Raw genomic sequence first — 23,433 nt, 5'->3', positions numbered from 1 at the left:
ATGGTTGTCATGGTCAGCATTGACCATGTGAACATCACTGTATTACAATATTTATAATTCTGTATAAATCATACTTAAATTTATTTTTAACAGTTTGCCAACAAATTACAAGCCAGCAAATTACAAAGTACAAACCAAGGTTCCAAGACCTGCAGAATACAAACCAAGACATGCAGAGTACAAACCAAGACATGCAGAATACCTCATGGCCTAATTTAAAGAACAGAAATAGACGTCTGACAAACCAAATGAAGTGGTTTACAATGTTACATAACAACCAGCACACTTGCAAGTTGCCGGCAGAGAGAAGAGGGAAGGCAGTGTGTTGTTGACATCAGTTATGCTGATGGAGTGGAGGGAGGCGGTGTTTGACGCTGGAGGCGAGCAATCTGGGATGACAAGGCGACGGAACTCAAGGAGGGAGACGGAAGCGATAGGAGGATTCCATGGGTGCCCCAAACAAATCTTGGCATCGCCAGTGTCGGCGCGTGCATTGTTGCTGGAAGACAAGGAGACTGCGTTAAACTCGTCGGAGGTCGGTCAGGTCCATGAAGCTGGATGTGAGTAACAGTGGGTGTCGGAGGAGGGAGGGAAAAACAGATCTAGTTTCTCTGTCCTCCAAAACACCAAAACAGTTTGGAGATGAGAAAGAGAGGTGGAGAAGAGGAGGTGGGAGATGAGAGAGAGGGAGAGTAGTGGGTGGAGAAGATGAGAGACAGGGAGGTGGAGAAGACAGAGAGAGGCGGAGAGCAACGAGTCGTTGAGACTTGAGATGAGTAGGCTTCGGTGAATTGTGATCACTTGTGGTTAACTTCATAGTAGGCTTGTATAACCAGTCTATTACTGAGGGACATATGCACTATGGGTTATACGGGCTCTTATCCGGGTTTTTACACAATTGAGACCTCAGGCTCGGGACCAGCCGTTTTATTCATAAACGGTCCGGGCCTTAAATTTTGGTGTTTTTTATTTTCAAAGCCCTGTCCGAACCAGTTTTTCGGGTTTCTGGGTTAAAATGCCCAGGCCTAATTGATCGTGTTTTATTGTTGGCATTGCCTTAGCAATTAGGGCCTAATCCTTAGATGTCATATTTAAGAAAGAAAATACGAGTTGTATCCAACTTTCTATATATAGAAAATAAAAACCAGTAGCTTCCGTATGTAGAAATAATGTAATTCCAGTAGTTTCCGTATATAGAAATAATGTAATTTATTTTTACGGCCAAGAGATATGACGTGAGCTCTTGGTTTCTACTTTGGGCTTCGTATCAGTAACAGAATCTATGTGGGCCTCGCTGTGACATGGAAAGATAACTTAGCATTACAAAACCCCTCCATATTTAGTTATTTACCGAGTTGCCATTTCCTTTGTCCCCAAGGCAAGGAACCTAGGGATGACAATAATCCTCATCGGGTATTCGACCCTAACGGGGAGAAATTCGGGGGAAATCGGATAACGGGAACGGGGATCCCCAATATTGGAATTCTAAAATCGGGTACGGGGCGGGGATGGTATTTTGATCCCCAACCCATACCCACTCAATAAGAATGATCTGAAATATATATATTTAATCTTATTTATAAATAAATATTTATGTAAACTTCATCTTTTTGTCAATATTTAAATTCTGTCAATATATTTTTGATATTATTCACTTCACATTGTTGGAGTGAATGAGCAAGTTGTTAGGTTACATTAAGCAGTTGCTTGTGGAATTTTTTTGTCGAATGCAGACTTTTATTGTTCTTTTTTTAAGCAAGACTTGTATTTGTTTTTGTTTGATTGAAATAAATAATTTATTTTATTTTGATGTTTGATTTTAACTTCATACTTTACAATCCATAATTATTTGTATGAATTTTTATATAATAAATTAGTAATATAATTAACGGGGATTGGGGCGGGTAAGGGGATGAGGAATGAAGTTGGGTATGAGGATGGTAATTTAATCCCCCTTACCATACCCTCCCTATTGCCATCCCTAAAGGAACCTAGTGTTCATGAAATTTTTTTCTTTTATGCAGTGTTTTCATTAAAGTCGATTGATTCAATGAGTTGTCACACTTGCAAACTCTCGAGTATGTAATATTAAATGTACATCATGTATAAAGAAAGAAAAAGAAATTCAATAAGCAATTATCCAGCGGTAGCAATTCACTTTCTTGCCAATAAAAATTGCTCAATCCCTTGGCGTCTATTTGTTGATTGGGTCAATTGTTGTACCATTCTCTCCTCTATGCATATTTGATTTTCACATGTTTATCGAGAAGGGAATCAAGTGGTTGACTACTTAGCTAACTATGGAGTGGATCATGAGGGGCATTATTGGTGGGACTCTTGCCCTCCTTGTGCTTCGGCTACCTTTGTTCACAATCTGCAAGGTTTACCGAATTTCCGTATTAGCTAAATCTGTGGGGCTTGATAGACTTCATGAAAAGGTGGGCTTAGGTTATGCTAGTTTCTGCTGCATGGTTGCTGATGAACTATAGGTGTGTTCCATATATGTGGTTACTGCATGCATGGTCACATATATATGCATGGTTACTGCATGTCCTTCTATCCATCAGTTTGTCACTATTGCTTAGTGCTCACTTTGTACTTTACTTTATTTTGTTCACATAGAGGTTTTGGTTAATGTCCCCCTCTCTCTTCTTGTATTTTATTTTATTTTATTTTATTTAATAACATAAAATAGAGGGATGAGCGGTGTGAGTTCTCGGTTGCGATGACCCCCTTTCTTTTGAGATTGTGGGTGGGTGTTAGTCACCCCAAATTGGCTATCACAGAGGAACTAATATCGTCTAATCTTCTATTTAATTTACAAAAAAAAAATATAAAAAAATCTTGCACTTGTATAAAACTAGATGAGTCCCCTGCCCCCTATTGTCTCTATTACATGAGCGACAGCGGTTTAGTTGGAGCTTATTCAAAAGTAACTTTTAGTTATATATTTGTAATTTTGATTTTATTTGGATACTTATTCATATAATTTTCTTTGTTAATGCCTCATAGTAATAAAACGTTACATCCTTATAATATCAACTTATTAATTTATTTCACCTTATTAGGACATGACTTGGCTCAAATTCAGATTCGTCAACTGCAGATTTGGTGGGGAAATGTACCACAGATTTGATGGGGAAATGTACCACAATTTAGAAAAACCAAGAGAAATACATTGGAGGATACTGCGTGTGTGTGTGTTGGTGGGGTGGTAAGGCTCTGAACTCTCATTTGGGAGGTCAGGAGTTCGAGCCCCATCATGGGTGGGGAGGGGTGGGGATTAAAAAAAAAAAAAAAAAAACATTGGAGGATACTGGAAAAATATAAATGTTCTGCAAGTCTATAACAGACCGAGATGGCCGGGAGGAAGAGTCGACTAAAGGAAAATTCAATGGTACCTTTGTAAATAAATTCAAAAGTGGGGATCTTATATTGCTTGTTTATATTATCACTCAGTAAAGCGATAACAGAGGAACTTAGCAGCTTAACGGTTAAGGCGAGTGACATCCACGTGATCTGCTCCTTTACTTCGCAGCCGCAATAGTAAATACAAATTAGTGAATTACTGACTGTTACGTCAATAAGATGGCAAAGGTTTAAATTTAGAAATTACATAGTAATTTTTCGAACCAAGAACAAGAGCAATCATTTGTTTCCTTCACCGCAAAATCTGAAAAGAATTTCATTTTGGCAAATGAGTTAATGAGTTATGACACAATCTGATTCGCAGACTGTTATGTCATATATAAGACTCAAAATATTCATGTGTTTTGAGTCATCGAGTTAATATCATATGTTCGTAATTATATATTAAATCACATGCATGTCATTTTTACATAAGCTTGAGACGTTACCCTTCTTAATCACCTTTTTTTTTTTATGTGTTCTTAATCACTTTGTTAGTTCGACAGTTCATATAAGCAAATTTCATATCTATTGTGCATCGGTAATTAGTTGATAAGTGTCACAACTAGCTACTTTAGAACCTCAAAATCAAAATCAAATATCATTTCTAGTTAGTCCTTACCATACATGGATAGCAGTAATATTTGTGACAAACAAGCTAAGAGTCTCAGAACGCTAATTAACGATAATTTGATGAAGAGGTGGTAGACCATGAAGTGGTTGAGATAACTTGTTGGCATACCTAAATCTTGACCACAACCAAATAACAAATCTCAGTAATTAAGGAGCAGTCATGGTGCACAAATATAAAGACCAGTGATTAATAATCACCTACGTTTATATGGATATGTTTAGAAAATGTGAAGGCAATGTTGAAACATAGGGTTTTCTTCTTTATTTCTGGAAATTTTCCAGTTATAGATTTGGGCCAGAAAACAATCAATGACCGGCCCGTTTCTATCCGGTCTGGGCCTTTCCCGGTCCCTATCTGTTAAATATGAAATTTGGGCCTGTCCCGTTTAATTCGGGCTAGGTCCCAGGACCTATGATTTTCTTGAGGGCTCGGCCCGTGCCCAGGCCTACGATCAATTGATCGGACCTCAAATTAATGCTATCTTTATGGCACGTTTGGATGAGAAAATTATAAAATCCGTATGAATTTATAAATGATGGAATCTTTAACTCCATCAATCTAAAATTCAATTAATTGCAATTTCCATTGTTTGGTTGTATCTATTTAGGAATTGAAATGTGTAATAAATTAAGAAAGTTAAAAAAAAAAAAATTGAAAAAGCCTTGTTTTGGAAATAAAAATTGAATACTACAAAAGAATTCGTAAATGATACTTATTTTGGTGGAAATTGAAGTAGGGAATTTAAATAATGAATTTATTCGTTTTTTTCCACAGAGAAATTTAAAATTTATAATCTGATAATGTCAAATGAGGGAATTGACTTTTAGGAATTATGAAATCCTTACTTTCAATTAATTTCATCATTTCTTCCCTCATCCGAACACACTCTTAAGGATTTTTAAATTACTCAATTTATAAGTTTACTCTTTTGTTAATCAAAAGTTATTAGATTACTCAATTAGTTTTGCTAGCTTATCTATAAGGTGGCACTGAGGGTTACTATCACGTAATATTTAATTTTCAATTATAATATACATATAATTCTTTCAAAAAAATCATTATGTGTTTTTGATACACTAAATCAATTCTTAATATTTAGTTTCCACTCAAATTTCAGTACGTATCTCAATTATCGAGTACGTTTTGTTATCATTTTCTTCGTATGGATAATGAATTGATTACGTTTTCTTTCGGTCAACATAATCATCGATTACTTTAGAAACAACAATTTTAGCTTTTTGATGTGTAATCTACTTGATTTCCATATAGGAATCGTCACACTCCAATCTAGCTTGCTAAAAAAGTAGGCCAACTCACAACAGGCCGCTTGTAGCTTTCATCCAGCTAATAGGGTTTCATTTTCACATAACAGTTACCTTCCCCCAACTAATAATACCTGTACACAATCTCCACATCTCTCTCTCTCTCTCTGTTGCTTTTGCTTCTATATTCTTCTTACTCTACACCGTAGTGTGCTCATTCCCTTTTGAAAGCTTTCCTAGGTTGTGTTTTTCTCATCCTTCTCTTTCTAAAACTTGGTGACAAACATGGCAGAGGCAGAGGAACCCAAGAAGCAGGTACTAGAATCCGAAAAACCCTCCGATCTTCCTCCAGCTCCGGCCACGGCTACAACATCATCAGAAGAGAAGCCGGTGGTTGTGGAAGCTCCGAAAGAGGAGTACAAAGAGAAATCAGAAGAGAAGGCGCCAAAGCCTGAAGATGAGACGAAAGTTCTTGCTATTGTTGAGAGTATAAATTCCACCTCTACTTAATCCTCCTTTCACTTTGATTTGTGCTTCTATTTTTGTTAAAGCTTTTACTTTATCTGCTTGGTTGGTATGATATAAGAAAATCTTAGACTTACCAGTTTTTGTTCTTCCCTAAAGAATCTGATTAATCTGCTTATTCTTGATGGCTTGGGATGATTTGATCCTGACATATTTGTATGCATGAAATTTATATTTGTTTTACTGAATTTTTTTTTTTTTCAATTCCACTCTACTATTTATTGGTAGATGACAAAAATTATTCTCCTTTGACCTTTTTCTTGGTATTCTAGTGCTTTTTCGTTATGTTTGGAACTTTATTGTTAAGGGTAATTTGATTTTGGAATCTTTGTTGCAAACTTTAGAAATTTGAAACTTAGATAGTTTCATTGCCTATGTGTTCTTCTTTTGTTAATCCTTGATATCACAAAGTTTGAAAGAAGCTTTACTTTCTTGTGTTCCTATAGAGCCTTGTGAACCAGCAGAAGAGAAAAGTAAGGAGGGTTCAGTGGATCGAGGTGAGTTTCTGTTTAATTTCATTCTGAGGTCCTTTTAGTCCTGCTTAATTGTTTTTGTGCACATTAATTGTATAATAAGTAGGTTAATTAACTTGTTAATCCTGTCTTCTTCTACATCAGATGCTGTGCTTGCAAGAGTTGCAACTGAGAAAAGAATATCACTTATCAATGCATGGGAAGAAAGTGAAAAATCAAAAGTAGAGAACAAGTAAGAGAGCTTTCTCAATTCGTGAGAGTTAGTACAATTTGCTAGTGTTTATAGAAGTGATATACTTTCATTCCAAGTAAGGCCATATGAGATTTCCCCCAAAGACTGTTTTGAGTTGTAGTCTTAATTTGCAAGTGATCGTGTTATAAAGCTCCTTGTAAATGCAGCTAGTGCATGTGTTCTTCAACATCGACCGATGAGACATATTATAGAAGGATTAGACAAGCGTCAAAACCTTAAATTGATAAGCATTGTAGTACACGGGCAATTCTCTACTTTCCCATCAAAATTCTTAATTTTGAACACATTCTTTGTTATTATTTTCTTTGACATAGTTTCTGATGAAATGAAATATGATATTGTTTCCTTGTTGGTGAACAGAGCTCATAAAAAATTATCCGTTGTTGGGTCATGGGAGAACACCAAGAAGGCAGATGTGGAGGCTGAGCTAAAAAAGATTGAGGTAACTAAGAACAATTTGCCCATCTGACCTGTAATCTTATTGTGGTGATTATTTCCCATTCGAACGTTTTGGCTTAAATAAATTGTGTACAATGAGCAGGAAAAATTGGAGAAGAAGAAGGCAGAGTATGTGGAGCAGATGAAAAACAAGATAGCTTTGATCCACAAGGCTGCAGAGGAAAAGAGGGCACTGATTGAAGCTAAGCGTGCTGAAGATCTTCTCAAGGCAGAGGAAACTGCCGCTAAATACCGAGCCACCGGAAAAGCTCCTAAGAAGCTCCTTGGTTTTCTTTCATGCTAAAGTGATCGAACTAAATTCAGGTCCACAAATTGATTGACAACAAGAACAAGAACAAAATTTGAATTAGTTGTTTGTATATTTTGTTCGATTGGGGTACATTTGTTTGTAAACTTATAGATGTGTTCATTTCCTTTGTAAAATGGGGAATTTGTCAATGTCACATTTTACTGTGTGAATAGTGTGATAAGTACTTGTGTCTGTATAATCTCAAGTTCTTAACTCTACAGAAGTGAATTCATAAATTTTTAGCGATTGATGAGGCATTTTAGTGAACTGTTGGATTAGTTGTTTCATAATTGCTTGTCTTTTTCATCTGGACCTAAGGTGGTCTTCATCTGAGGAGGACTGAGCGAGACTATAGAAAGTAAAAGCTAATTTTTTTGCGCTTCTCCAACTGATATATCTTTCAATTAAGCTGCATACCGACATCATTTTACGACCATCCATGGCGTCAGATTTGCACACAATTAGTGATGATAACATCATGAATAACTTCATTTCATTTTCCTTTGTTCTCCTCCTCATGATAGACATCTTAATTTCAATGAGGTATTTCATCAATGAAGTTTACTTGGTTGAGAATGAAACTGCCTCTAACATATTCTTCAAATCTTCATATCCAAGAAGACTGGTGGGTTTCCATTATCTATAAGATTTTGAAGAGGGATTTGACAAGTTAAACAGTATTCTCATCAGAGAAATGATAAAGATACATAAGAATTGATTTTGGAGATCATGGACTGGATGGTCTTGGTGCATTGACCCTCCGAAATAGAAGCTTTTCCTTACACAGTTACACCAGTACTCATGCTAAGACCTGGCAAAGATGACCGAGCTACTTCCAATGTGGGGGGTGCCAACTTTTCTGCTGTACAAAGCTGTGGACTAAAGCTAAATAGGTTTTGGTTTGTAAAAGAAGAGCCTGCTTTGGTGGCCAAGCTATATACAATTTCATATTGACCAGCTAAGAAAGCAGCTATAGGAAAGATAAGCAAATCAAATCCAAGTCCATGAGTTGAAACAAATTGACGCAATCAGAAAGATCATCTAAGGTTTACAAGTAATAAACCTTAAACAAGGATTCTGGAGTCCACCAGAGATAAAAGAGAAAATTCTCAATTTGATTGGTAATATGATAAAAGATAGGTTATGTAGCCGTTTAAGGTTGCTTATATATGAGAAAAGAAACCCTAGGGTGACTAACAATGAAACCCTAAAGTCCACGGGTAAAAATAAAACAAATCCAAAACAAACTAGGAAACTGAAAATCCTAAAAAACAGTAAATTGCAGTTTTGAGGCCCTAAATGATCCCGAAAGCCTGAAAAAGCCCACATGTCGTGGAAAATCTACTAGTTTTGTTCCTAGCGTCATTCCCTTTCCGGAAAGCTATAGCAAACACGATTCGGACACCAAATGCCAAAGTTACAGCAAACCAGGTTTTCCTCCTTTTCCACGATCGAGCTGTTCTTCAATTCGGACTGCCATTCGTTCTACATCACAAATAATGAATGTCACTATGTCTATCCAACAGCAAACTCACATGTAAGAATAAGCACCATTCAATCTCTCTAATCTTACTATTGTATAGAAACATAATTAGAGGTTACTTTTTCACCCGTTATATATACATCACATCATCATGCAAGGTAAAATCACTACATAAATCACCCCCAGATATAAAATCAGCAAACCCAGTTCCTGGAATCTGATCCTGAGGATCATATCTAAATTGTGAGTTCATTATCTCATGTGTAGCCGGACCATGATGGAAGCCACTACTGCCAAATGTTGCCTCATTATTGAATGAGTAAGTGTGTCCAAGCCCATGATCTGCTCGCGGATTATAGTCATGTTGATCAATGCCAGTATTATTTCCAATGCTACCCCCTTGAACATGGTCTAGTGAAAGCCACTCAGCAAACAAAATCTTTGGCAAGGGGCTAGGTCTTTGACTTTGATGATCAATCTGTGGAACTAATATTGGAGATTCATTGTAACTTGGAATTTGGGTGCTTGTGAGCTTTTCGGAACATGGTGAAGGCTGATCTAAGTTATGATCTGAGCTTGAAGTACTTGTGTACTGAGACTTGCTTTGAGCTAGTTCCATATGATCTTGATCTTCATTATCTTTGGCCACTTTCTTCTTCAAATAAGAATGCCAGAAGTTTTTTATCTCATTGTCTGTCCTTCCAGGCAAATGTTGTGCAATCTGAGACCACCTAATTAACCATCATTGATCCAGAAAGTTGATTATCCAAGAATTACTCCTATCAATTTTTCAACTGTATAAAATGTTAAAAGTTGGTAGTACTTGAACAAATGCTTACTTGTTGCCTAACATGTGATGAAGGGTTAGGATTGTCTCCTCCTCTTGTTTAGTAAATGTCCCTCTCTTTAACCCTGGCCTTAAGTAATTTATCCACCTTAATCTGCAGCTCTTTCCATTCCTTTGCAAACCTGTAGTGAAGCTTGTATATTATATTTTGTACACGTATATATATACTACGGTACAGAAGTTAAAATGGAGGAGGAATTGATATTTTGAGCCAATTATAAAGAAAAGTCACCATCAATCCCTTTTACTTAGATATCTACCTCATGGTTTTCCACAAACCAAACTCTATTGTTGTACACTCAAAGAACTACTAACTCCAAAAGACTAAACGGATGAATCAGTTCATCATGAAAAATTAGTCAATTTTTTATACTTGAACCATAGGAATCAGCATCCAGAATTTCCACTGAAGCAATAGGAGATTGTTTCCATTTCTATAGTTACCAGTTACAAAGTCACTGCAATTCTAGGCACATTTTAGCAAGCAGTAAAAGATGAACTCACCGGCGTTTATGGGGACAGAACTCCAGCAGCCATGGCCATGTTTGAGAATGTAGTTTCTCAGCCTTTGGTCTTCTTCAGGTGACCATAATCCCTTTCTGTGCTTTGGCTTTGGCTTAGGACTATCTGATGACTTACACCCCATTCTGATTTTTTGACCAACACAAGCTTAGGCTTTACTCTGTGTTTATCTGAATTGTGAGAGAAAGAGAAATAGGTGTTTCAGGAGAACTGAGCTTGTTTATGGCCAAAGGAGCAATGAACCTCTGACCCCAAAAGCTCTACTTATAAAAGCAATGATTAGTTGAATTCTTCTCCATAAAGGAATTAACAAAGCATGAACCTTTTTGCTTGTTTTTTATTTATTTCAAAGAAGCATATTACCTATATATTTTATGCTAGGTTGTATTTTCATATTCCATCATGAGATCAGCTGAGTTCAGGGTTTTAAGAAAGTCACTGTTACATAAGATTGCAAACACACCCCCTTAATTGACTTCTAAATCTATACCTAATGTATGTATAAAAGGTATTAACTTGGGAGAAAAGTTAGTTTACACATAGTACTATGTTCTCATTGTTTAGGATCATAGTAGGTTTTATATCTTACCACTTATGTATTGCATCACTTAAAGATGAACTGCTTAGCACCATCTCTGCTTGAAGTTCCATTATAAATTAATTACATAAACAAATCAATGTTCACATAAGAAAGATGAGATTAATGTATGCCCTGCTTCTTTAGAAAGAATGCTTTTCTTTTTTTGATAAAAAAGAATCCTTTTCTAAACTTTGAGATAGTACTAAGATATATGCAAGAGGCTCTGAAGTTGGTCTTTATGAACTTAAGTTCTCTTCTTCTTTTTTTGTTTTTTCAACTTGTTTGGATCAATCTTAGCCGTGTATTAACAAATCTAATAATCATGAGTTCATGTTTGTGACATCACAAACGCACGAGCAGAAAGTGTTACGAATTCACATTTTCTTTTGCTCACACACCTTCGAATTTATCATACGGAAACCGGAGTAAAAATCAAGCACATCCTAGCACACAAAATCCGAGCAAATTATCCAAATAGTCCAGTCTTTACAGACATGTGTTTCTTGTTTTTTACAGATGCATGGTTTAAACCCTTTACTTCTAGCTTGGTTGAAGTAAAATTAGAGTTTAGGAAACGACCGACATGCTTATGTCAAACATTTGAATCACGCTTGAGACTAAAGAATACATGCACTACTCTGTCTTCCAAAATGTGACTCATGAAGATGAGAGTTGACTTCACATCAAAGTCATGAATCTGCAGGAAACTGCTAATCATATTCCTGAAGAGACTTTGATAAAAGCTTAGTACTTATTTAGCTGGAACTAATTTGAACCATAGTGGAAAGGTTTCTGTATATCTGATGAGGCACAGCTAAGCTAGCTTTCATGGGGCACAGCTTGTGAATAAAAGCATTAAGGTCTTAAGATGAACTAACTTCTAACCCTAATGAAGAACCAGCCACCACCTTAAACTTTGAGAAAAACTGCTTGTGCTGGCTATTACGCAAGCTTATGATGCTCATGGGGAACCAAGTGATATACATTAAACTAATATATGATGGGAAATTATTTTAGGGACTTCTCTAACCTACCAACATTTTCTTTCCACTTGAAAAAGAAATTTGAGATTAGAGGACAGTGTTTTACTCTAATTAATGGGATTTGGATTCCTCTTGAAATTGATTTCAAATATTGAAACACTGATTGATTGGTATGGTACTATAAAGAAATGTAAAAAGGGACAAATGGACAAAGATCCAAGGCAGACTGTATTTGATCTGTTGGATTATTCGAAAATATCACTTTTGTCGAATTGCGATTGGTTATCAGATGAACCAATGAGTTGATGATGATGATCAGATGGCTATTAGACAAAGAAGCAGAAGCAATTATTTAGCAATCATTGTTTTGATTGGACATTGTATATAGATGACCAATTCAATTCACTCATTTAGTAAAATGGAGAAGAACATGGCCTATAAATTCATACTAAAACTCCTTGACAGATTGTACTTTTACATTTTAAATAGCGATAGGAATATGGTTCTGATTTAACAAAGAAAAAAATATAGCAAGCATGGCTTTTTCCATGGAGGAGGAAAAATAAAAATCATATCTTTTTGCCAACTCCCCAAATTTGTCAACAGCTTAAAAAAAATTTGTTTCCCTTTGTGTAAGGAAGAATTAACAATGTTTTCCCTTTTAACTTATCCCTATATATTCTGCTTATTTTGCAAGAATTTTCTATTATAGCTCTCCAAATGATCAGTACGTATTTGGAAAAAAGTTGATGGACATTTGAACATAGAACCTCCTACTCCAAAACTAGGATAAGGTTTGTTGATTCACCTTAGTTTGTAAAACTGAAAATGGTTCATTGAGCTGGTTCATTCTGCGAGTGTCTTACTTCTGTTATTTGTGATAGGATTAGTTTAATTAGTTTCTCAAAGGGTGCAAGTTACTTTCATATATAACTGGCACAGGTTTGCTTCCTAATTCCCTGCATATTCTTTGAGACAAGATAATATCACTAGCCATTGACCCAAAATGTCGTTCTCTGCATAAAGTTATGTAGGTCTTCAAGTCCTTCCCATTTCTTCTCTCTCATTAATTCACTTCCTTGTTAAGGTTATAACTTATAAGATTACCTCTTTCGGATTCATATATGCTTAATCAAGTAGAGAAGAAGCCTTACTTAACAATACCGGCCTATTCAAGATGTATAGATTTCAAGTGGATCATCAAGTTGCAACTCACTTCCTTGTTAAGGTAATGAGATTCCTCTTTCAGATTCATATATGCTTAAGCCTTTCTTAACAATACCTATTCAAGATGTATATATTTCAAGTAGACCATCAAGTTGCAGCTAATTGAACTGTTCACAATGCAAGTATGAGCTAGCACATTGATAAAATTATCATTTCAGTTTTCTGTATTATAACCCCCTGATATTAAATTAAGAAAGACTGCAATGGGGTTATCTTTTTTGTCCTTTACCTGTGAGTCAAACTCAGTGCTTGAGTTAAGAGAATAAGATGACATCTTGTTATATATATAGCAGTATATCAAAATCAAGTAATTTACACCATACAATATATGCCAAATATTAACTTCATCAGAAGTCTCCAGCATCAGAGTTCAAGGGTTTAAGGTAAAAGGTGTTACTTTTATGATTGCTCCATTCTTTTATGTCAAGCAGTATGTAATTAATCCCGCCAAATTCTCAATGAAAGAAGAGTGTTTTGTAAAGTATAAACACCATTCAGCAGAGAAATTGCTTGTTGATTGGTGCTTTGTAGTTAGAGAACATTCTAAAACTGTAATCTAAGCTAGAAAGTGATGAAGATCTCGAAGAGCTTCATTTTAGTAACATGGTAGCTTTTCTCATTTTTCTGCCAGAACACTTCATACTGTTTTGCTTCAGTACTTTCTATCCCAACTTAATCTGAATTTTCAACAGTAGTATAATCCTAAACTTCATGCTAGATATTCAGTTCAGACACTAATATATATAATTCAGAATGCACTTTGTTTTAAGCAGATTGTCTTTTCCCCCTTGTCTTTAAAATGGATTGAGTGCGAAAGTAGTTTCTTTTATGTGTATTTCAGTTGAATTATGTCATGAACTGATGGCCGGATACATTGGCTTCTTGAGTTTGGTCTTTATAAAGTAATTGGTACTGAATCATGTGCTTCTTTGGAAGCTTCTATGTGATACAAAAGAAATTGACAGCAAGCAAATGATTGGATCATTCACTAGCTTTTAGTTCATTAAACTCATTGGCCATCTTAATTAAATAATGACTTAGAATATGAGTACAAACAACTGAAGCTATGACGCATATCAGAATCGTCATAAATTGGTTAATCACAAGTTTTGAATAGTGAATTGTAGGGTAAATTGCAGAGAAAACTACCTAAACACCAAGTTCTAGCAGTAGAAGTTTCGTTCTACCATAATGTAGCCAAATATGACTGAAAGTCATCTGTTCCCTAAAGAGGGGTAGCTGTATATGGTGAAGGTTTCTGAAGGTTCTGACTTTTGGTATGGAACTTAAAAATTGCTGTGACAAACATGCAAGGAATATTAACTAGGGAAAAATGAAGAATCTGGTTTTCTGAAACTTATATTTATTCCATGAGTGAACTCAATGACAAAAAAATAAAAAAAAAATAAATAAATAAAAAAAAAAAAAAAAAAAAAAAGAACTCAATGACTTGTATACAGAGGGTTGAAGGAGTTGGCTTACTGACAATCTTTTTCATTAGAACTCGTATCAATCTCATTCATATTTACTACTGAATGAAAAAGAAAAAAATGGACGAGCGAGAATAACCAAAAATGAAACTTCATTTCATTTCAAAAAGAATAAAGAAAATCTTTAAAATAAAAGGGTTCTCTGTTGTATGCTACCCACTATTCTTATGATTTGTAACTGAAAAATACTTGGGGGAAATGTATCATAGACCCAATTTTGATAAGAAATAGTGGGTGAAACCCACCCATATTTTCTTTTTCCATATACATTCAAAACATGTCAACTAAGATATATATTATATTCTCTTTTTTAAAAAAAAAATTACACAAGCTGCCACTAATAGAGTAATAGTTAAAATTATATGGCAAATGTTATGGAGCTTGATTGACGTCAATGTTGGTATTATCTTGACTTTAGGTTTTTATTAGTTTTTAATTTTAGGTGTTTACATTACTCTCATTATTATCATATAATCATGAAATTTTGGTATGCTTTTTTTTTTCTATATAAATAGAAGCTAGTGAATTCATTCGTCATTTTTTCTTTGGGTGGAGACTATCTTTCACAAAGTTGTGTATGATTTCAAATGACCTATTTATGAGGTCTATTTTATTATTTTCTTTTGGGTTAGAGACTTTCTTTCACAGAAGTACATATATCAATTCAAAATTTAAAATACAACACACATAACTATCTTAGATATTGGGTATTATTTCATATATTTGGTAAGGTGCTAATAAAAGAGTTAAAAAAAATATGCTCTCTCCAAACCCTAGACTCCCCGTTCTTGGGGTTCTCCAATGGCGGCCGATGCCGACCTCTTCTCTAAGGGGAGTTCTTCTCTCCACATTTCATGGCCTTTCAGCCCTCCAAAGGCATCTCTTTTCGGCTAACTCCCAACCACATCAATTTCTCCGGCATATTGAATCAATCAACCTAGGTCTCCGTTTTTCTCAAGAGGAATCTCGGAGGAAAACCGGCCTATGATGTTGGGGCAGTATGGCCTTCCAGTGTCTAATTGCTGGGATGGATATTTCAGGTCGGGCTCGGGCAGGACTAGAGCCGCTCAAGGATGTGTGGTCGAAATTAGGATTACTGAGCAAATCCGAGGAGCTGCTAGGGGTGATAGGATATTATGCTTTCCGATCCGCGGTGGTCGGATCTATGGCGAAGTCACTAAGGCACACGACGTTGGCTTTCACGGCAGTGACGACGGCGCAAAGATATCAAAACGCAGTGGCCTGGGCTTCGCGTCTAAGGGTTCAACATGAGGCCGGCTGGCAGCCTGTGCGTGCTGCGGCGATCGTGATCGGTGCAGGAGAAGGACGGTGAGATTTGAGTTGGGTGCCCAGATCTCTTTCAAGGCCCAATGTGCAGCCCAAATCTGTTGGTTGGTCCAACTCATGTCCAAGACCCAAATTAGTTGGAACACTTTGGGTGTCCAAGTTATGTTTGGATACTTCTTGTATTTGGGCCTGTTTGTGGACCAAACTCATGGACTCTAATTCTTTAGGGTTTCGTATTTGGGATCCCGGAGGGTTATTTTGAACTACATCTGTGTTTGTCACCTATGGTACTAGCGAATCTTTTGGAGCAGTACTGAAGGAAGATTCAAGCTATTCTGTAATGGCGGAGCATGGAGTGTTTAATGAATGGACCTATTTCTATGTACCACTGTGGGTACTACCACATCTTCTTGTTCTGTCTGTATATGGCAGCGGAATGGTATGTAATGGTCATTCTGGCTTGAGGCTAGCACAAGTTTCTCTTGTTTGGATGATGCTCCAGAAAGTGTTCTAGACGTGTTACGATATGATTGTAATCAACTCTATTGAGTTCTAATCTATAAAGTTATTTCCTTGATTAAAAAAAAAAAAATCTTAGATATTGGGTAAACTTGTGTACAAAACTGGAAACTATAGCATATGATTTTTGACCAAAACTGCATATTATTATTTTCTCACAAAAACTTTTTCACCCTCGAATAATGATTTTTAAGTACTTTTCAAACGGACAAAACTCAAAAATCACTATGATTTTTTTATTTATGATTTTTTAAAGTAAAAAACAATAATATTTGTAAGAAAAGTTCATTTGAAGTTTCGATAGTTTGTCAATTCTACACGTTTAAAAAAAAAAATACTCTATACCTTTTTTTTTTTTTTAAAGTACTCTATAAATGGTGAGCTTATTATTGTATTTAAATTAAAAGTGTAATGTGTAAGACCCACTAAATTTGATTCATGAATGCGCTTAAAACACTAGGACTCCATGTAAACATTAAACAACAAGATCCAAATCTACACAAACTTTTTTTTGGTTACATAAAATGGTGGCAAAGTGTGCTACGACTCCGAGCTGAAACCTGATTTGGATAAAGCTCTCCCCAAGATGTGTTTTTCACAAGCGGATAATCGAGCGCCGGAGCTCTTTGAGTATCCAACTCACATTCACCAACTTGCAAACCTAGTCAAATTTCTGCTAGACCAAACTCCTTGGGTCAAATATACACCAACTTGTTGCATAAGAAATTTTAATCCACCAAAATATATAGCTATTTGTCTTACAAGCCAAAAATACGACTTGCATGCTTCCATCAAGATTCTGTTCCCTAGGGGGGTAGTTGGATATGTTGAAGGTTTCTTAAGGTTGACTCTGTTCTGGTCCGTTCTGGTCCTTCATTTTGTTGGTTGTTAGATGAACTTACATTGCTATGACAATTATGCAAGGAATATACATATGATAGGGAACAATCTGGTTCCTGAAACTTGAATTCATTCCGTGACAGTGTTTCGGGGTACTAACGATTCAATTTTAAATTTGATTTCCTAAGATTCGTTTTGGCTAAACAAAGCCAAAGAGATCAAGCAAAGACAGTGATCATTATCAGTTCCTATTAATTAATAAAGATGGCTCTTATAAAGTTATAGACCAATAATAAGAAATTAAAGTTGTTTGGATTTTGCATATATTTTCGTATCTCAAATGGAATACTGGAGTAGTTGTCCTTGTTTCTTACGCACTCTGACAAACTCTCCCTTAAACCCTAAACCCTAAACCCACTAGTAAGTTTTCTCCATAATAACAACAAAGGGGCAAAAAGTGAATGGCATGGCTTATTTCTTAGAGCTCAAACTCTCAGAATTACTGCCGCAATGCACATTCAGACAGTTGAAGCAAATACATGCCCTCATTCTCACTACCTCACTCAACCAAGACATCCAAACTTTCTCCAAATTTCTCTGGCGGAGCACGGAGTTTGGAACCATGGAATATCCCAATCTCATATATTCCCAACTGGGTGCTCAGTTCAGTAATAACATCATGATTCAAAATGCTATGATTAGAGGGTATGGTGGAAATGGTCTCTTTGAGCAATGCCTGCACCTGTTCGATGAAATGCCTCAAAGAGGACTCAAACCCCATAACTTCACTTGCCCGTATGTGTTGAGCTCCTGTTCTAAACTGGGTTGGTTCCGAAAAGGCAAACAAGTGCATTGCCGGATTGTGAAGGGTGGGTTTGAGTCCAATCTATCAGTTGCTAATGCTATTTTCCATTTATACGTTAAAATAGTGGATTTGAGTGATGCCCGGAAGGTGTTTGATGATGTGTCTGTGAAAACTATCGAATTATGGAACCGAATGATTTCACTTTATGTGAGTGCTTGTGATGTTCAGAGTGCAAGGAAGCTGTTTGATGTCATGCCTGAAAGGGACATTGTTTCGTGGAATTCGATGATCACCGGCTACACTGCAGTAAGGGATGCAGGCAATGCGAGAGATTTGTTTGAGCGGATGCCCGAGAAGGATGTTGTATCATGGACAATAATGATCAGAGTGTATGCCGCTGCAGGAGACCTTATGACAGCGAGAAAGTTTTTCGAGACAATGCCTTGCAAGAATGTGGTTTCATGGAACTCTATGATTTCAAGTTACTCCCAGCATCGACAACTTGAACAAGCATTGGATCTCTTTTCCAAATGCAATCGGGTGGTGAAATTGCGGACAAATACACATTTGTTTCTGTTCTATCGGCTTGTTCTCAGTTGGGTGCTTTAGAATTTGGAAAGTGGGTACACTACTTGATAGAAGACTGGTCTCAGTTTGGAGCCATTTTGGGGACTGCCCTTATCGATATGTATGCAAAGTGCGGCGATATAAAATTATAACTAGAGCTTTCACACTTTTTATCAAGATGGGAAAGAGGGATGTATTTTGTTGGAATGTTATGATTAGATCTGTAGCTATCCACGGAAGAACAGAAGACGCCATCAAGATGTACTCATTGATGCAAAAAAAAGGGTTGAAGCCAAATGACTTCACCTTCACTGCTGCTCTATTCGCTTGTAGCCATGGAGGCTTAGTAAAGGAAGGTGAAAGAATCTTCCATTCCATGGAGAGGGATTTTGGGGTTGAACCAAAACTCCAGCATTATGGCTGCATAATTAACCTACTGAGCCGAAACGGTCAGTTGGAGGAAGCAGTACGTCTATTTAAGGCAATGCCGTATATGCCTGACATAGCAATATGGGGAGCTTTGCTTGGCGGTTGCAGAGGTATAAGTCACCTTCAATTGGCAGAGGAAGTGATAGAGAAAGCTACAGGGTTGGAAGCAAATGAATCAGGAGTTTATGTGCTCTTGGCTAACATGCATGCCTCAGTAGGGCAATGGCCGGAGGCTCAAAGTGCAAGAGAAATGATGGAAGAAAAGAATATTTGGAAGAACACAGGGCATAGTCATGTTTATGCTCCTTGAAGTCTTGCATACAGATGGATTCAATCATTTTCAAAGCTATGTAAATGTGAAAATGATGAGAAATATTGGCTTGGCCGCTCAAGCAGTGCTCAGTACTTATACTCTTATAGTCATGAGCCCTTCTCTTTTTATGGCTGGCCTCTGGCATGCAAATAGTCAAATAGATATTAAGCATGACATGGAACAAGAACGTACCAAACCTTGTATCTTTAAGAAAACACCTTCTAGAAAGAATTTCATTGATCAAAGGCGAATTCTACAAAGATCAATACATGTCACGAGGTTTCTCAAAATGAAATTGATGAGAAAGCTGTGAAATGCAAGATACAAAATGTTACAAGCTGCCACGTACACCCTACATACATCCTTGTCCTACGGTCCTACCCGTCATTACAATACAGTGAAGCACAATAAGTTCTGCTACGAAATCTTAACCAAAATAATCTTGAATCATCACTAATACAACTAATTGTATCACTCCCCGGTTCTAACAGAAATTAACATCTTTCCTTGCGGGGAAGAAACAAAAGTATCTTTACTGTTAAGACTAAAACTATAAGAACTTGCACAACACACAATACAAACATAGGTCAAATAAAATTTCAAGAGTAATGCAAACCCATCAGCAAATAATAGTGACCAATATAGATAGATTGACCATATCACAAGTTATACTTCAGCCATCTGGATAGCTGTATCCAAAACTAACCAACTCAAGTTAAGCAACGAAATAATGTCCAGATCTTCAGCTCTATCAGTCCATGCAATGATATTAAGATATGATCATCATTATATTGGAGAGTTCTATCCCAGTAACTTCAAAGTTCCATCCTCCACTCATGAACTGATCATGTTGAATTGGAATCTGGAAAGCTGCTGAGGAATTGTAGATATAACAGGCCCATATCTCTGCAATTGAGAAATATGCATCATGAGAACAAACAGAATAATGAAGATTGTACATCAGGAAAAAAAAAAACAGAAAGGACAAGAAGAAGAAGATAAAATTCATGGGAAGAAGAAATATTAATGTTTTTAATCCTATAGACTACAGCAATAGGAAGATGGGTAAGCGAAATATCCACGAGGCATTATAAATATTTGGTAAACCATTCTAACAAGAAGTAGCCACAGCATTGGAACTTAAAATTCACACAGAAACACAAGTCCAATTCTAAGATTATATAACAGAAGCATGCCATATAATTATCATACCTGAACATTGTCATAGAGTTCAAACAACGGAACAGCAAGGAGTTTTAGGTTCTTTGGCACAGCAAAGTACTCCCTCTCAGATAAGTGAACAAGGAAAAGCTTCTTGCACTCCTGCATTACAAACATAGGGCAAGATCAGTACATGGCAAAGATTGGGAAGCAACATAAACAATATTCCATTGTTTGTGTTGTAGACAGGGTTGGTCATTACCTTTGGTTTTGTTATGTGAGGAGGGCAATATGGATACATTATGGTTTCAAAGTTTGGCCTCCACCAGATAGCGACGCATTCTCCTATCTGCATCAAGATTCAAAAGGTAAGCAACAGGCATTAACAAAAATAGAGCACGTAGTTTTTTGCAAGCTTGCTAAGGTTGTAGGATATATGCCTATATTAATAACTAAATTTCAGAACTTCAAATACAATTGGTGGCATGTTAGATTGACATATTGCAGCTTCCCATACACCAATGTCAGTTTTATGAAGACTAACACTAACGAAGCACCTAAAATGCAATTATCCGTCTCATTCTTGATGCTCTGGCACTTTCACACATCTTTCATTGCCTTATTAAACTTACAAACAACTTCCTTCCCAGTTATATTTCTCGTGTTTTCCACTAATAAGGCTTAAATTATCTCTCTCTTATCAACACTTAATAACAGTACCTGCCAATCAGGGACAAGGTTTGCTGAATTAGCACCAAGTTTGCTGGTGAGCTTTCTTTTCAGCCCCTCAATCTCTGCAACACGACAAGATCCACCCCAAAATAAACAACAAAAGAAAAGGTTTTAGCCTTTAGCAATATCACGCATAGACCATAAAAAGGATGGAGTGAAGGGTATGCCCATACCATTCTCCCCAGGCTTCAGTCGTCCACCAGGAAGTTTGCAGAACGTGTTTCCAATCTGCAGAAGCAGTATGTGGGGATGATTATGTTCCTGTACCTGCACAATCGAGAAAAACATGTTGAGCCCCGGGAAATAATGCAAACACCTACATGTATATATCAAAACTAAGTTCACGCCCAATCTTCATCCACCCAAGCCACGCCACAATTCACACATGAATTATGCTTGCAAGAATATTGGGAATTAGAGACCTACTATACCAAAACATGACCTAATCAAATTAAAATTAAAACGATAGCTAATAGCCTGCTAATACCCATTACTAAGTATTTGCCGACCTTTCTCAGAAACCATTGAACACACAAACAAAATTCGCCTATTTTCCCCACCCAAGTATAAAATCCCTAAATCTATCGCGGCTCGGTTGATGCATCATGTATAAAATGAAGTCATGCACAATAGCAAATGTTCCTAAAACTATAAATCTGGTTAATCATCCAAAATGCATCTTAGATAAGTGTTCAGGCTTCACAAAAGGAGCTTCAATTGCCTATATCATTTTGAAAAGAAAAGAAAAAATTTACAATTTCACCGAACAAAATTACCAAGTCCTTTTGAGAACGTACCAGTAAAATAGCTTCGACGCTTGTCCTCATCCCCTCTTTCATATAGCTGTGAATTCAGAAACGAACACAAGAAAATAAAATTAGGGTTCATAAGAAAAGCATAAAGAACCTTCAGGGATAGTGAAATTCAAATAATAATCGGAAGGGAGAGAAAGTAAAAACGAGGGAGCATACTTGACTTTCATGCGAGCGAGGCGATCGGCGACGGAGGTGTCCTTCTCCATCTTGGGCTCTTTGGTCCCGAAGGTGTAGCTGGACAGTGGATAGGTGTTGACCACCGCCGACGTCACCATTTTTACAGCTCCGAGGAGATCTCCGGTCTCTCTGTTTTGGCTCCGAGAATTTTTGATCTGCGAGGAGTGTGAGACTTCGAGGGAGAGAGAGATTCAAACCCAGAAGAAACAAAACCCTGGGTTTTTGGTTCTCTCTCTAGTCGCGTTTAACACCAATCCGCATCACGGACCAGTCTTCTCCCCGTTTGATTTCCTCCAGGGGCTGCCACGTGTCCACTTAGTTGAATCGAACGGTGGAGGTCAAGAGGCCTGTGCCTCCCAATTATGCGATGTTTTTTACTTGTTTTTATTTTTCAGAAACCTATTTACGAAAATAGTTATGCGGTGTGTAACTGTGTACAAAATCTTTTCTTCTTCTTTTTCTGAAGTGTGCATAGTTACAATTGAAATTTATATTAGGGGGATCGTTTTGGAGATGATTGATTGCATTTGGTCGTCATCAAAATGTTCAACATTTAAGAGCACTATAAACAAGGACACTCCTGTTTGGTTAAATAAAAAGTGTGACAAATTTGGAAAATATATATACATGATACTGATTTTTGCTATATTATTTTGGTGGTGGTTACCGAGATTTTTTTTTTCTTATGCACGGTATTAATATTTAAAAAAAAAACTCGTGTGTATATATATTGCACTTTATTTATGTATCTTAGCTCTCTACATACATATGACAATTATAGTAATTTTCATAATTTTTCTTTTTCGTTTTAGGCGTTAGCCAAAGATTATTATCATTTGGTATGAGAACTTATTTCAATGTGGTAGTAATACAACCTTCTAGATCTATATTGCATTATGGCTCATGAAGATCCAATGTTTTATTACTTGTGCAAATGTGCAACTAATCTGAATAACTTCAACAATTTATGTCTAGCATATCCCTATGAAGATCGAGATCAAGTAAACTTTATTACAAGGCAATCTTTTGGTCATTTCGAACATCTTTGATAACAAAGCTTAAATTTCTTTCTCCATCATTCGAACTAGTTATGCTCATGTACGAACATATATGTACCAACAATACATTAGCAGTGTCTTCACTCTGCACATGCTTACGAGTTTTTTCTTTTCTTTTAGCTAAAGATAATTATCATCTTATATGAGAATTTAGATGAATACGGTACTGAAACAACCTTCTAAATTTATAACTTGTCGATATGATTATTGCATTAATCCCCTTGAAAATACAATAATTTATTATTGTGTTACTAATTTAACTTGCAATGACGCATATTCTGCATATCTCTAAGAA

General features: G+C 36.4%; 4 protein-coding genes and 1 pseudogene across 4 annotated transcripts; 3 read left to right on the top strand and 2 right to left on the bottom strand.

Annotated features, from left to right (window-relative positions):
- Positions 1-5,452: 5,452 nt before the first annotated feature.
- On the top strand, positions 5,453-7,560 carry LOC121048773 (remorin-like). Its single transcript, XM_024315210.2, has 5 exons — positions 5,453-5,791; positions 6,276-6,326; positions 6,447-6,534; positions 6,916-6,997; positions 7,097-7,560. Exons 1-5 carry the CDS (start codon positions 5,590-5,592, stop codon positions 7,295-7,297), a joined length of 624 nt encoding a protein of 207 aa, XP_024170978.1. The 5' UTR covers positions 5,453-5,589; the 3' UTR covers positions 7,298-7,560.
- A 1,296-nt stretch (positions 7,561-8,856) lies between these two features.
- LOC112182461 (transcription factor LAF1) lies at positions 8,857-10,364 on the bottom strand. The gene is made up of 3 exons (XM_024320955.2): positions 10,138-10,364; positions 9,626-9,755; positions 8,857-9,517 (listed from the first exon to the last, which is right to left on the bottom strand). Exons 1-3 carry the CDS (start codon positions 10,277-10,279, stop codon positions 8,917-8,919), a joined length of 873 nt encoding a protein of 290 aa, XP_024176723.1. The 5' UTR covers positions 10,280-10,364; the 3' UTR covers positions 8,857-8,916.
- Positions 10,365-17,395: 7,031 nt separating this feature from the next.
- On the top strand, positions 17,396-18,638 carry LOC112176752 (annotated as a pseudogene).
- LOC112176893 (pentatricopeptide repeat-containing protein At5g43790) lies at positions 18,611-19,207 on the top strand. Its single transcript, XM_024315045.2, has one exon. It carries the CDS (start codon positions 18,632-18,634, stop codon positions 19,190-19,192), a length of 561 nt encoding a protein of 186 aa, XP_024170813.1. The 5' UTR covers positions 18,611-18,631; the 3' UTR covers positions 19,193-19,207.
- A 209-nt stretch (positions 19,208-19,416) lies between these two features.
- LOC112176822 (pre-mRNA cleavage factor Im 25 kDa subunit 2) lies at positions 19,417-22,330 on the bottom strand. The gene is made up of 7 exons (XM_024314933.2): positions 22,060-22,330; positions 21,886-21,931; positions 21,262-21,355; positions 21,077-21,150; positions 20,619-20,705; positions 20,408-20,518; positions 19,417-20,101 (listed from the first exon to the last, which is right to left on the bottom strand). Exons 1-7 carry the CDS (start codon positions 22,176-22,178, stop codon positions 20,030-20,032), a joined length of 603 nt encoding a protein of 200 aa, XP_024170701.1. The 5' UTR covers positions 22,179-22,330; the 3' UTR covers positions 19,417-20,029.
- Positions 22,331-23,433: the final 1,103 nt, after the last annotated feature.

This window comes from Rosa chinensis, chromosome 1 (assembly GCF_002994745.2).
Source record: "Rosa chinensis cultivar Old Blush chromosome 1, RchiOBHm-V2, whole genome shotgun sequence".
Taxonomy (NCBI): Eukaryota; Viridiplantae; Streptophyta; class Magnoliopsida; order Rosales; family Rosaceae; genus Rosa; species Rosa chinensis.
This window is presented reverse-complemented; position numbering and strand designations above follow the sequence as displayed.

Coding starts and splice junctions, on each gene's coding strand:
- LOC112182461 (XM_024320955.2), bottom strand. CDS start 10,279: ATGGGGTGTAAGTCATCAGATAGTCCTAAGCCAAAGCCAAAGCACAGA. Junction 9,756..10,137: donor TTCTGTCCCCATAAACGCCG/GTGAGTTCATCT, acceptor GCTTCACTACAG/GTTTGCAAAGGAATGGAAAG. Junction 9,518..9,625: donor CATCACATGTTAGGCAACAA/GTAAGCATTTGT, acceptor ATGGTTAATTAG/GTGGTCTCAGATTGCACAAC.
- LOC112176893 (XM_024315045.2), top strand. CDS start 18,632: ATGGGAAAGAGGGATGTATTTTGTTGGAATGTTATGATTAGATCTGTA.
- LOC121048773 (XM_024315210.2), top strand. CDS start 5,590: ATGGCAGAGGCAGAGGAACCCAAGAAGCAGGTACTAGAATCCGAAAAA. Junction 6,535..6,915: donor AAATCAAAAGTAGAGAACAA/GTAAGAGAGCTT, acceptor GTTGGTGAACAG/AGCTCATAAAAAATTATCCG. Junction 6,998..7,096: donor CTGAGCTAAAAAAGATTGAG/GTAACTAAGAAC, acceptor TACAATGAGCAG/GAAAAATTGGAGAAGAAGAA.
- LOC112176822 (XM_024314933.2), bottom strand. CDS start 22,178: ATGGTGACGTCGGCGGTGGTCAACACCTATCCACTGTCCAGCTACACC. Junction 21,932..22,059: donor CTCGCTCGCATGAAAGTCAA/GTATGCTCCCTC, acceptor CTGAATTCACAG/CTATATGAAAGAGGGGATGA. Junction 20,102..20,407: donor AACTCTATGACAATGTTCAG/GTATGATAATTA, acceptor TCTCAATTGCAG/AGATATGGGCCTGTTATATC.